The 14,562-nt window shown below is 41.5% G+C and overlaps 1 protein-coding gene across 3 annotated transcripts in view; it reads right to left on the bottom strand.

Moving 5' to 3' along the window:
• The window catches only part of snx29 (sorting nexin 29), a 128,647-nt gene that overhangs the window by 57,540 nt on the left and 56,545 nt on the right, over nucleotides 1-14,562 (bottom strand). For all 3 annotated transcript variants that reach the window (XR_009770407.1, XM_061706187.1, XM_061706188.1), the window contains exon 15: nucleotides 8,064-8,170. Coding sequence is in view for 2 of the 3 variants with exons in the window: in XM_061706187.1 (XP_061562171.1) it covers nucleotides 8,064-8,170 (107 nt within the window). In the remaining variant the exon portion in view is untranslated. The remainder of the gene's footprint in view (nucleotides 1-8,063; nucleotides 8,171-14,562) is intronic.

Raw genomic sequence — 14,562 nt, 5'->3', positions numbered from 1 at the left:
ATATGTACATCATGTTCTCTCAGTATCTTGTGATTGTTGTTCTTGTTTCAAATGTTTTATGGTTAATTGATGAACTTGTAGATCAAAGGGGGAATCCCTACTCCCGCTGAAACTTTCTGACCTAAATTGCGCTAGCTACCGTTTACTACTATCATAAGACATGAGGGAGACGTACAGTAAGTATGATACGGAACTACATGCGCTGATAATGTAAATGCCGAGTCACAGAATGTTTAATGTTGTCAGATTGCATTAATGGAATACTTGTCAGACATCTGCAGTATGAATTGAATTTGGTTATAACATCTAATGAGTGTGTAATGTGCTCTACAAGCTTAGTGGAACATACTAGAAGACAAAGTCAGCGTTGGTTGGACTGTAAGGTCAATGGTCCCTCCACATTTAAAAGCCCATGAAATTTTAGAAATTTAACCAAAGACTCATTGAAGCTTTGACCTTCGAACCTTCACCACGCTTGACATTTCACATGACGTAAGTATATCTCATGAGACTTTAAACCCTTGAGTATGTAAATGATTAACTTCACAAGTGTGTTTTGATTCATCAGTTTTTGGGTGCGTATCTGTGTTTTTTCGTGTTCTACCCTTACCAACTTTAATGACAAAAAAGTAAGCTGGAATAACAGTCATATGAGTGATTTTTTCACAGAAGAAAGAGAATAGAGAATGCCTGTGAGTAAGTATTATTGTATTTTCTTGCCATTTGTGTTCAAATATCCGTTGCTTAAAGGCCAAAAGTACTTTGGATGATGACTTTACAAACGCGTTAGCATAGGTTCTGATGTACAAATTCAGGTAATGTCGCCACCGTAGGAACGGAACTGCTGTAAACCAAAGATCCCTGTACACACCACTGATGAAGTCATGGGCAGACAAAGAGAACTGAGCTAATTACTTCCACCAACTCCTATAAAACCCCACTTGGTGAAGTACCGTATTTTCACGACCATAAGGCGCACTTAAAAGTCTTACATTTTCTCCAAAATGGACGGGGCGCCTTATAATGCGGCACGCCTTATGTGTGCACCGAGTTCCAACATCTGTAAATGTTGTTGTGTGACTTTGATGAGCGCTCCGCTTGACTGAGTGGGAGCATTTCCTGCCGACACGCTGCTTATATAGAGGAAGGCGGACGTGACTGAGGACAGCATGCGGACGTAAAGGGGGAAGGGTGAGCGTGAAGGAGGACGCTAAAGACACGCCCCCAGTAGGTATATAGTTCCGGTATGTGCATCGGTTTGGCTAAGGACCCCCGAAAATGGCACCTACGAAGAGACACGCTTACGAAGCAACAGTTTAAAATGGAAGCTATCAGTTACGCGGAGGAACATGGGAACAGAGCAGCCACGAGAGAATTCAAGATCAACGAATCCATGGTTCGCAAGTGGAGGAAGCAGGAAAACGAGCTTCGCCAAGTCAAGAAGACGAAGCTGAGTTTCCGCGGCAATAAGGCGAGGTGGCCCGAGTTGGAAGACCAACTCGAGCAATGGATTAATGATCAAAGAACAGCCGGGAGATGCATCTCTACAGTCACCATTCGACTGAGGGCAATAACGCTTGCAGAAGAAATGAAAAATCGAGCATTTTCAGGGAGGTCCGTCTTGGTGCCATATATCCATCCGAGAAAGGACTACCGTGGCGTAGCAACGTCCGGCGGATTACAAGGAAAAGCTGGCCATCTTCCGCTCCTACTGCAGTAAAAAGATTGCCGACAAACACATCCAGCCCAACCACATCAACATAGACGAGATGCCGCTCACTTTCGACATCCCGGTGAACCACACTGTAGAGAAGAAGAGGACCACCACGGTAGCGATAGGCACAACGGGCAGGAGAAGTCGGCTTTTACTGTTGTGCTTGGTTGCCATGGTAATGGACAGAAACTGCCACCGATGGTGATTTTTAAGAGGAAAACGCTGCCTAAAGAAAGGTTTCCAGCCAGTCATCGTTAAGGCCAATCAAAAGGGCTGGATGGACGAGGAGAAAATGACAGTGGCTGAGTGAGGTGTACGTAAAGCGACCAGATGGTTTTTTCCACGCGTCACCGTCCCTGTTGATCTGTGACTCCATGCGCGCCCATCTCACAGCCGCTGTGAAAAACCAAGTGCAACTAAGACTGGGTGTCATAGGTGTGTGTTAGGGTTGTTGTCTTCCCCCTGTCTCGTACACACCTGCTCCTGAGTGCAGCTTCCCCACCTGTGCCTCGTTTACCGTAATTACCCCACGCATTTAACCTCCTGTCTCATTCTTTCTGGTCGCCAGTTCGTTGTACCTTGTTTCCACGTCACCGACTCATACTAAAACTAGACCCTGTTCTGCTTATTGACCTTGCCTCTTTGCCTCACGTTTTTTGGATACTTTGGATATTGCCTTTTCGGATTGCCTACCTGTGTACCGACTTCTGCTCGTTTATTAAACCTCTCTTTTTTTGAAACTGTCCATTGGAGTCGTGCATTTTGGGTCCTATCCTCTGTTCCGTTCATGAGAGACTGGGGGGCTACGGCAGGCGAGTTACTCCACTATATGTTAATGGAATGTGGATGCTTGGGCTAAGGTATTTGCTTTGACTTTTGCGAAATCCGGCAACATTGCTGAGCCGCCCCCCGGCAACGAGACTGACTCTGACAATGACGAGAGGGAACCTGGCGTGTTTGCTGGAGATCTTGCCCAGCTGTTCATTTCGGATAGAGAAGATGAGAACTTTGATGGATTTGTGGATGAGGATTGATTAAAAAAAATAACGTGAGTACATTGTTAAATACTTTAATAAAGTACAACCGAACTCAGTTTTGCTCCCGCTGCCTCTTTAAAAACATTGTTTTAGCGGGCATCCATGCTACCGTATGTTTTACAATGCCTGCGCCCAATAATACGGTGCGGTGCGCCTTATGTATGTGTTAAATACAGAAATAGAACCCGTAAATTACAACCTCAACAAGTGTTTATTAATTGGACTAAACAGTAACTTAAAAATGTTAAAATATTTAATCTGTAATGTGTTTAAGTGTAATTTTTTTTTTTTAATTATCATTCACGGTCAACATATTTTCAATTTGTAAGTATTGTAAAAAACGTTACCTGAAAATACTGCCTCTGCAGTTACATTTTTTTGCGGCAGTTTGACTTTGGAACAGATTACTTCCATTTACATTGTTTCCTATGCGAAAAAAATTGGAGGATGACAAGAATGCATTGTGTTCAGGTTCGACTAAAGTGGGCTGATGTATGCATCAAATGGATCATTTACTGTATCGTAAGAATGCATAAATGTAAACTTACAAAGTGAAAAATAAGTCTGAAGATAATGAAGACTAATATATATATATATATATATATATATATATATAATGGTTACAGCACACACTGGTATAGGATACTTGTAGACTTAGAACAGAACCCCATCATAAACTTTATACAGTATAATCAATTTGTGAGTTGAGTATCGAGCTACGTTCCTACCCTCACCTGTGGTCACGAGCTGTGGGTCGTGACCAAAAGAACAAGATCCCGGCTACAAGCGGCCGAAATGAGTTTCCTCCGCAGGGTGTCCGGGCTCTCCCTTAGAGATAGGGTGAGAAGCTCGGTCATCCGGGAGGGGCTCAGAGTAGAGCCGCTGCTCCTCCACATCGAGAGGAGCCAGATGAGGTGGCTGGGGCATCTGATTCGGATGCCTCCCGGACGCCTCCCCGGGGATGACCCAGGACACTTGGCGAGACTACGTCTCTCGGCTGTCCTGGGAACGCCTCGGGATCCCACCGGAAGAGCTGGAATGAAGTGGCTGGGGAGAGGGAAGTCTGGGCGTCCCTGCTAAAGCTACTGCCCCCGCGACCCGATCTCAGATAAGCGGTAGAAAATGGATATGGATATGCTGTAGCATAGCAAGCATTCAGACACATTTTATCCAAAATATTTTGTTGAACTTTTCATGACTTTTCAAAGACCTCTAATAGTTGTGTGATCATTTCAAGTGTGAGTTTGCATCAGTTAATTGTCTAATTGTTTCATTTATTTTCATAAGACTCCAAAAGTTCAAAAGAAATCAATTCAAAAGCACTATGGATAACCCACTGGCTGTTCATCATCAGGGAAAACTAGTTGCACACAGACATTTAAAATTGTATTATTGACTTCAAAAAAGGGCTCGAAAAAATATATGTAATAAGCTATAACTGCTCAAGCGGAAAATTGGATTTTTAATTTCATCAGGCACAATTAGGTGTTCAATTTCTCACTTAGATATTCTCTCGGGGTCCAACGTGTTGAACCAGTACCCTTCCAAATTACAAGATGGCCAAATTACATCATGAGCCAAAGAGTCTCCATGCTTCTGCAATTTAAGGTAAACCAACATGTTTTTGCCACCTTTCATGACATGGCCAATACACAGTATTTTTCTTGTAGGATAGAAATTCCTTGAAGATCCAGATTACTTGCTTTGTGTTGCTTCCCATGTTATAATGTACTTTGTTTTGTTTTTATTCCATATTTTTCTAAATGGTCTTCATCAGGGATTCACAAAAGACTGTCATCATCTCTCCATTGCCTTGAGTTGCAAAATTCTACCCTTGTTTTCTTTCTGTGCATGAATCCGTCTTTGTCATTTCATATTTTTATCCCTTCCTCATCGTCTCTAATTTGAGACAGGTGCCGATGCACTGGGATACGTTGCCGTGCCCTCCTATTCAAATAGCTTTTGAAAAAGCACTTTGATCGCACACCCGTGCAGGTCAGGCGGGATTTAGCACATCTGTCGAATGCGCGTGCACGTGAACACATCACCTGCACGTTATATCATTTTGTAAGTGTCAATGTTGAGGCGTGAAGCTGAAAGAAAGGTGACAAAAGTGAGAGAGGAGCATGTGTACTTCCAAAAGCTATTCAGATTATTATATTGAGTGCAGCCAACATGGAGAACGCAAATACTGAATGATAAAAATGTATTTACTGTCAGGTAAAGTACCACGTACCTTTGCCTTTCCATTCTATACTCTACCTTTCAAATTTGGGTTTTGGAAGAGGTTAAGATATGTCAAGGAAAAAATAATCAGCACTCTGGTACATCACACCACTTATTTAACAATTGACTGGCCAGTACAAACTGCTCTGACCAGTCCTTCATTTTAACCCCCTTCAGGTGTCCTTGTGTTCTGTCTGATAGTAGAGAACGGACTTTAAGAGGGATGCAGGGAAAAGAGCACCGAGCACCCAGAGAACTGGCTCAAATATTACAAAGTCAACATCAGTGGGATACATAAATGGCATTGAACAGAGCCGGCTCATAAACACAGCTGTGTTTCCCTGGTAAATGAAGGCAAACAGTCCAATATTTATCTGAGTCTGGCAGGCCTCATTAGAAACCAACAAACCTCAATGTGACATTTTCCAAAAATCAATACTGTGGTCAGTCAGATTTTTTGGGTGCTCGTTTCCAGAAAACTGTTGACAGGTACTGCTGGAAATCACATCATTTATGAATTATCACACAGGCAAAGAAACAAAGCTCAGGCAGAAACGTATAGTATACTGTAGGTGATGGTGCACCTGCAGGGATTTGAAGTGGAAGAAAACATGGAATTGTGCCAAACCCCATATTGTTCCCACAAAGACGTAAGCATGGAATTCTCAAAAGTATCTTTGGAAAGCTGGGTACGTACTGAAAATCAGGACATACAGTATTTGAGCTTTTCCCCTGCATCCCTCGAAAGCAAATGCCAGATTCTCGGATGTCTCTGAAAGATTATTCTGAGTGATCTGACGAGTGGTGTGGGGTGTGTTAAGAGTGGTGGGTGTGTCAGAAGTCTGGATGAGAAAGTCCATGTAAATAAAAAGCACTTAAGGTCAGGTCCTTAAAAAAAGGACGTAAACGAGAACAGGGGAATCAGGCCCAAAGAGCAGTAAGCAGAGTTTTTCCCCTCAGAATTTTTACAAATCAGTTCATATGTTAAATATTGGTACGTGAGATGGAACTAACTGAGGAGTGAGGAACACATTGGCACCATTATTCTATAGGACAATATTGTAATATGTATTAAGCATTGATTGTCCCCAGTCCTTTTGTATTGCGTATTTTGCTGTAATTTAAGTACCCGTATTGGAGCTACATTAACTTTCACTGTGTGTCAAAAGTTTTAAAACACCTAAATTTGTCCTTTTATTTAATTGAAATTCAAGCAGTTCAAGTCCAATGACTAGCTTGATGGTACAAATTAAGATAAGTAGTGAAATGCCAGAGGTTTATATATAAAAATAAATAAATAAATAAATTTTAAAAAGTAGCGTTACCCAAGACTGAAAAATAATCTACATTTAAGTAATACACAGAACAAGCACAGTCTCCAGACTTTAACCCCATCGAGCTAATTTGGGATGAAATGGACAAAAGAGGGCATAAAAAGCAACCTACAAGTGCCACACATTTATTGGAACTTCTGGGAAGAATTTTCTGAAGAATATTTGATTTCCATTGTTGAACGAATGGCCACGAGTGTGTTCAGCTGCTATAGCTGCCTAAGGTGGCTACTTTAATGACTGAAAAGTAAATTGATTTGATGGTTTCTTTTCTAACTTGAATTGTTTATTCGTTCCGTGCTTTCATTTCAGAGTACAAGGAGACATGTTACTGTTGAAATGCAAGTCAACGTGTTAAAAAACAGGGATAAGAAAAGTTCTCACTTGCTGTTACCAATGCCTGACTGGCATCTTGCCTCTTTATACTCTTTACTCGCTGTCAGAGGGAAATTGTGACTGACAGCCAAGCAAATGGACAAATAAGTAGGTAAACGCCATTAAATATGAACAACATATGTGCATAAATAAATTAAAGCGTAGATGGGGCAAAAACAATGAGAAAGTAAATTATAATGCACCGGATTAATTAATCACATTCAGAACACATAATACAGACCCATATAAACATAGTCTCTGTAAATCTAGCACATCAGTGGTCCGTCTCGCAGTGAATAGAACACGTAATTAACCATGTATATGGTAATATTATACCCAGTAACCTAATTAAAATACACTGCAAACAACATTACACAAGTGCAACCACCCACAAGTAATGGAATAACAACACAGTCCCAAAGAAGGCTGCAGACAGTAATATGATTGCGCTAATTTGAAAATAACTGCATTATGACTAAATGAGCATTTGAGCCATCACAAAAAAATAAAAAATAAAATAAAAGCAATGCCAACCTGGCATAAATATCACACATAACCAGTATGTTGATATTCACTTAAAACATCCCTTTGTATGTGCTAAAAGCTATTTGGTACGTGAAAAGAGCAATTGTGTGTTGAGCGATAATTTGACTGTATTATGCTTTTTTTCCCCACAATTTAAAACAGTTCCCAGGCATTTCGATAACACGTCAGTGACATTTCTTTTGTCACAATCAAGAATTATTCTTCCACTCTTTCCTAGCACATGTTGATGGGCCTGCTTTGTCTCAAGTGACTGTATCACCCACCCCAGATGCTGCTGGTGCCACGACGACTCCAGCTTTCAAACCAAGACAACTGGGGCCGCAGCCCTGGCATTATGATGAAAGAGACTTCTTTCTACGTGTGGTAGTTGAGCCCAGACTGTTGAAAAAAAAAATAAAATCTTGTGCATGATAGTGCTTCTGCATAATAGTGTTTCAGACTGTATAGCGGCTATTGCTTAAAGTAGCTCTGGATTGTTACCCAGCCTAACTGATGACATCATGGGCGGAGTAGCACGGTGTGGGGGCAGTTATCACGTAAATTACCCCCAACTTTATGTTACAGCATGGCAGAAGTGGCTCAGATATACATTTTCCAATTTAGGTAGCAAACAAAAGATTTACTTGGTTGTTTAATTTCACCCTTGCAGGCACTCAAGAGACCCAAATAAGTGTATTCCACAAATTAAAGTAAATTTTCCAAAATATGTCCCATTTAAGAATTTTAAAATGTGACTTCATCAAGGTTTAAGCCTGCCTCCATCCTTTTACATAGTACTAGTACATAAGTAAGTCAGTAGTGAGTGGTAACAAGAAGAAGAAAAAAAGCACTCACCTCTATGAGTTTACGTTCATAGCTGGCTGCCAACTCCTCGATGTCGCCCATGCATTTGCTCTGAGGGGCAGGGGTGCTCTCTTCACTCGTCGGTAATACTGACAGAGCTGCACGAGACAGAAAAACATTGCGGACACATTTGAGAACATTTAAAAATTAAATAAAACAGCAACCCATGCAGGGTTTTCCCCGCCTTTTGCCCAAAGTTCACTGGGGTAGGCTCGAGCTCACCTATTGAGGAAAAGCTCAGAAGGAAAAAAAAAAAAAAAAAAAAAAAACTGAATGAGATGATGAACAAATATAGCACACACTTGGAGGAAGGACTCTGTCCCTGACAATTATCGTGAAAACCAGATTTCCACCAATGCTTCTCTGTTACCTTGTAACACTTGCAGCTGCTTGACTCTATTGATCAAGATTCAAGTGAATGATGCGCACAGGGAACAGGTCTGTATAATACACATGCTACCAGCCTCTCAAGGGCCTCCACTCCCAGTTCCACTGAATGAATGTCACACAGGGGAAAAAAAAGAGTCACAAACACAATCGCGCAGGGCTCTACGAGCAAACACTCAAAGATGTTTAAGTACACAAATCCTCTTTTTCTTTGTACGTACACAATGCCACAATGTAAGTCACCACTCAAACACACTCACACTTTTTTCCCTTCCTGTCATTTCTATTAAGATGATAAATGTACCTCTGACTCCATTGCCTCTTCTACGCAGACTTTCCTCTCAGACAGAGCTCATTGTTTCTTTGTAGCTACTGAAGCTCGCTCACAGGCTTAAGTCATCATGGCAGCGCCTAAAGCATTGTTTCTAAGCTCATAAACATCAACTAATAGGGTTCCCTCTGTGGAAAAAAAAAAAAAAGAGAACATTACGACTTGGCAGAAATGTGAGCGCTCTGTTTTCGCAGAGGAGGAGGTGGGCAACGGTTTGATTGGATTTTCAACACCGCAGAAGAAAATTAACTTTGGAATTTCGACATCAACGCACCCCGCTGACACAGACAGACACACCGGAGCTTGAAGGCAGAGATGGAAAGACACGCTCGGAGAGCGGAGAAAATTAGGTAACTTAAAATAAATTTTACTTAGCAGTGCTGTCAGTTATACTATATCATAGTGAGGAGTCTGCCTAATATGTTACCTAGTTAGCGCACGGTGAGGGGCAAACTACTACAAGTGAGGAAATGGGCAGAATAAAAGGATCGAGTGTCAAATATCAATTGTGTGGAACTGATTGTTGATTAGTTATTGTCTCCCAGCAATTGAGGTTAAAAGGAGTGGAATATTCCCTCACTTTTAAGAAACCACCACGCCCAAGGAAAAACAACCAATCAGAAACAGGTGTGATCGATAAGGCGTCATTGAGTCTCATGCGCTTGTGGACACTTCCCTTCGGCTTCCACTGTTACTAGTTCCGTTGGACTTGAGAAGCTTTGCTAAATCTATGGCTGAATCTTCACCTGCGGTTAGCAACAAAAGTTTCAAAAAAAATAAAAGAAATTCGAGAAATCCTGAGACAAAACATAAGCGAATAAGGGAGCTGACTTTCAGAGGTGGAGGGGCCACCGGCAGCTGAAAGGATTCAAAAGCGTCGCGCAATTACCAACATTTTTGCTTCGACAGGTAAATTTATCACCTCTTTTTAATTTTAAGTTGATTGCACATTCCCAAAAATACAACTTAAAACCTATAACATTTAGTGTAAAATAGTGTAAAACTCTATTGTAAATCAGTCATACTACCAAATTAGCAGCTGTGACTAAAGTTGACTTGTTTACAGTGTACATCACATACAGTGCATGTCTGGTGCACATCAGCGAGGGGCGTGGCTTTGGTTAGAGACTCCAGGAAGTGAGGTTACATTCAAATCTTGCCAGCAGTTTTGAAACGCCAAACTCCCTCTTTAAGTGTTCCAGGAAAATGTAGTCAAATTGCCATTCCTGCTAGGAACATCTCTTAGCGTGGTGCACAAGTCACCACTAATCGGCTGTCAGTATTAAGTGATGCAGGACAAACAAGAAAGAGAGGTGTGTGTGTGTGTGTGCGTGCGCGTATGAATGTGTGTGATAGGGGTGGGGATGACACCACAGATGTTTCTGGCTAAAGGAAATTGGGCTGACAGCTGGTGTGTAATAACAAAACTAACTGAGCGTCATTCCCCAACAGCTGTGTTGTGCGCCATGAAATGTCGGGCTGTCCGTGAGCAATGTGTTGCATCGGGATCACCAAGTGTACAAGTGTGTGTTTGTGTGAGTGTGGCTGCATCTCATGAGTGCTCACCTGAGTGTTTCCACCCCTCGAGACATTGATCTAACTTGAGTGTGATAATGAGCTACTCTCGAGTGGGCATCCACAAAGAAAATTGTCTCAAAAATAGGTAGAACACAGCAATGTATCATAGCAACAGAAGGACAAAGTTTCAAGCTGTAAACCCATCCATCCATCTTCTGTCGCGCTCATCCTCACGTGGTACACAGGCTGATTACGGGCGAGAGGCAGGGTCCAGCCAACCGCAGGGCACATCGGGACAAACAACCATTCACACTCACAAATCACACCTACGGACAATTTAGAGTCTTCAATTAAGCTCACGCAGGTTTCTGGAAAGTGGGAGGAAAGGGGAGTAGCCGGAGAAACCCCACACAGCAAACTAAACTAAACTAACTAAATAATGCATAAATAATACATATATTAAAACATACAGTTTAGCTGGCCTGGGCAGACTCTTCCCAACACTGATTTATAAAAAAGGATGTCTACGTTATTTCATTGGTGAGTGAATTTGATTACCTAACTGTCCTTTATATATGAAAGAAACTAAACACACTTCTTAACATGGAAAATGGCAATAAATAGCGCAACAATTTTTGTTACGAAAACTGAAATCAACTTCAGATGAAGGAGAAAGACCAACGAACTGATTAAACCAAGAGGCCGATAAAACCAGCTGCAGGACAGAAGACTTACGGAAAGAGCAAAGTAAATAAACACCATTAATCCGCCTTCAGGTGCTGTCTAAATCTGTTCAGGCAGATATTTTGGGTGGTCTACTTTATTTATGCTTTCACATTTAAATGCACATGCCAAAGTTAAGTAACTCTAGATGATTAATTATTGTTGAGGAGGTTGAGCATATCAACAACAGTCGTGCAGTTGAAAACACACAATATGGGACAGGCAACGCTTTGATTCCTTTCCAGTTCTATGTTAGCGCGTTTAGACAGCAGACGAATTGGCTGCACAGTGAAATCCGTTGTGGCTGTATTGCCGCCAGATGATAAGAACATTGCCGATTGGCTTCAAATTCTCAGGACAGAATTATTCAAACCATTAATTGATTATTGATATGATAAATCCTGCCACACCTCAGGAACAACCAAGTACAAAAGAGAGTAGATTGTTAAGTGGAACAAAGACACAAAAAGCAAGCAAGAAGGTCATTAATGGGGGGCACTGATTACTTCACACAAGGTTATTCCCCTCTCAACCGGAGTTGAAACAAAAGGAGAAACTAACAATAGATTATTTCGAGTTGTAGATTTTCTTTTACTGTAACCCCAAAAAAGCAGAGTAGGCGGGAAGGCATCACAGCAAGCTTTCCCAAAGTGTTTTTCATTGAGCAGCCTGCAGGTCAAGACATCAAGAGAGCGCAACTGTGACCAATACCGATGACATTCTGATGATTTTCTGGTGGTGTGATCTACTTGTTGACACGAGCCGGACATACACGCACAGAAAGATGAGAGGAGACACCTTGATTCAGTTTGACCTCTTGAGTCATCACACATACAGCAGCTGATCAGATGAAGAATCCCCACAGTCAAAAACCATGACAACCTAAAAATCCTTCCGTGCTACCGACCAAAGGAACACACATTATTTTTTTCAAAAATTAGGAAAATGATCCAGAAGAGCAAGGAAAACTGTAAGTTGCTGTAAGTAATCTAAGTTGCAGACTTACATTCCATCCATGCTTTTTTAATGCAAATACTGCTGGAAACTCAAAAGTAAAACAACTGAGGTCCCACAATTTAGAATTCAACAACCCGTTTGACACTTTGTGGCTCTAAAGTTCCACAAGATTTGAGGGTTCAAACCGCCCTCATGCATGAAATCACACGAGACCTCAGCTTGGCCAACAACATCAAAAGATTCATTCTGGGGTTACATTTTGCTTTTTCTTGTTTTTTGTTGTTGTTCCCCCCCCCCCCCCCCCACCTTTCTTTTTCTTTTTCTTTTTTTTTAAAGGCTATTTTGCAAGCTGCAAGGGTTGTAAAGAGAGCACAAATATGAGGTGTACACTGGAGGGTACTCATTCAAAGCAAAATGCTTCATCACATTACATGCATGTTAACATGATGAAAGTTCTATTGCATTTACATTCTACTATTGACATTGGTTAATTTTGTTTTTTTATGCTCATGTGACAATCGAAAAAGTACTTTACCTGCACCCCAGGGGAGGCTAGAGCACATTACATTGCTGTATACGTAGCCAAAAGTCAGGCAAGAAGAAGAGTACTTCACTGCTTTCGCATAGCAGTGTTCAGGGAAATAGTACTTTATACTTTCTTCAACAATGGGAACTAGAAATACAATGTGCCCATATGAGGATATACAGCTTCAAGGTTAGAAACAGCGCACAATGAACGCGTTTGTGCAGCGGCGTAAGAATACATGCTCATAGTACAGTGTCCCCCTGCTATATCGCGGTTCATCCTATGCGTGTGGGACTGGACTGTATACCCTGGGACTAGCAGGGGTCCATTGCAGTTTAATGGAGGAATGTCGATTTTGACACACTAACGTGTGTGAAAGCAGACAGAACTCGCCCAAGTGGGACATTGTCCTGTCCGTAGCTCCCTCAGATAAATGCATGCCAGCATCTGAGGCGCACAAAGGGAAACGCCGGTGTTACACTTTATTCATTCATCTTTACTCTTCCCTACGACTTGATTTCCGATTTCTCTTTTTTGTGTGTTTCTCATCTCCAATCCCTTATTTCCACCTTATCAATCATTCACTGCTGTTCTATTAAACTTGGCAGCACACTGCGTCGTGGTGCATCAGCGGTCCCGTGTCACTAATCATGCATATGGGGAAGGCCAGCCAATTTCCACCATGAATATTTGTTTTGCACAGAAAGGTACATGCAACACACACGCTAAATGAATCTGTTTTTCATTATAAAATGACAGGACTGAATACAAGAAGAAAGGGCAAACCCATATTTAACAAAAGAACGCTAGTAATCAAAAACACACACGCGCGCCCATACACAACGCTGGTTTAATCACGCAGACAGGCCGTGCATTGTTGATGGGCTGGCTAGGGAGCAGGCAGGCAGCTGGCTTGAGTTAATTAACTAGTGCTAATCAAAAGCAATCTTCTTTGATTTTCTAATCGTTCATAGTTCATTTCTCGCGTTCCCCTCCCTCAGATAACAGCAGCCTTTTGTGTGTGTTGCGGAAGTACATAAGCGAAGGGGAGACCAGCCTGGCTTGCTCCTATTACACAAGACAACAAGCACAAGGGGCAAAAATTGCACTAGAAATTCTCAGAGCTAATGTTGTGTGTGTGTTTTTGTTAGACTTTACACCGATCTGATCACCCTGATCGGTATCGGCCCGATAATTAGCATTTTATCTCGATCGGCTTTAATGTCATAATTCATCGATCCGATCACCGCAAAGAACATTTACTCCGCATCAAGGAAACAATTGCGGACAGGTTTCATAGGCCACGTAAAATGACATGGCGGGCTGGATCTGGCCCGTAGGCCTTGAGTTTGAAATCTATGATTTAGAATTTTCAATGAACATACCATCCAAGTTTTGGGAATGTGGGAGGACGACGACGGGGGGGGAATACATGCAAATCAATATCCCGGGCCTAAATTTAATTTGCAGCAGTCATCATTCATTTTGTTTCTCACTGGTACAAAGTGGCAAATTAATGTGACAACAAGAAAGCTGCACTATTCAAAATCGATATTCATGTGACTTGGGAGTACTTGAAAATGCTTCGAGTGTGGAGGCTCACAATAATTCAATTCTCCATCAGGGATTAACAAACAAATTAGAAAATGTGGATCAACATATTGCCGCCCCCTCTAATGCCTTCATTTGGCTGCTGTTATGTTCATTTTAGGACTGAAGACAAATATGTTTGATTTACACTGACTAAAGAAAACAGTATTTGTTTTCGTAGTGGTTAAATCGGTCTGCCATTGTGCCCAAAAGAGCAGCTCAAGGGCAAAAGCAAAAAACTCTGAAATATGTACTTTTTTGTGAAAACAAAACAGAAATAATTGGTATAATACCCAATACATAATACACTGTTCATAGATCATTTAACTAAATTATGCATTAAGAATACAGGAAATGGACAACTTTTCTCGGTTGTTGTGAAATCTGCCAGAAAATCCTCCCAACAGATGGAGGATTTGCACTTTGGCTATCGATGCATTCTACGCAGTGTAGTTTAT

The sequence above is a fragment of the Phycodurus eques genome, chromosome 19, assembly GCF_024500275.1.
Source record: "Phycodurus eques isolate BA_2022a chromosome 19, UOR_Pequ_1.1, whole genome shotgun sequence".
Lineage (NCBI taxonomy): Eukaryota > Metazoa > Chordata > Actinopteri > Syngnathiformes > Syngnathidae > Phycodurus > Phycodurus eques.
The sequence above is the reverse complement of the archived record's forward strand: the minus strand, read 5'-3'. Positions and strand labels throughout refer to the sequence as shown.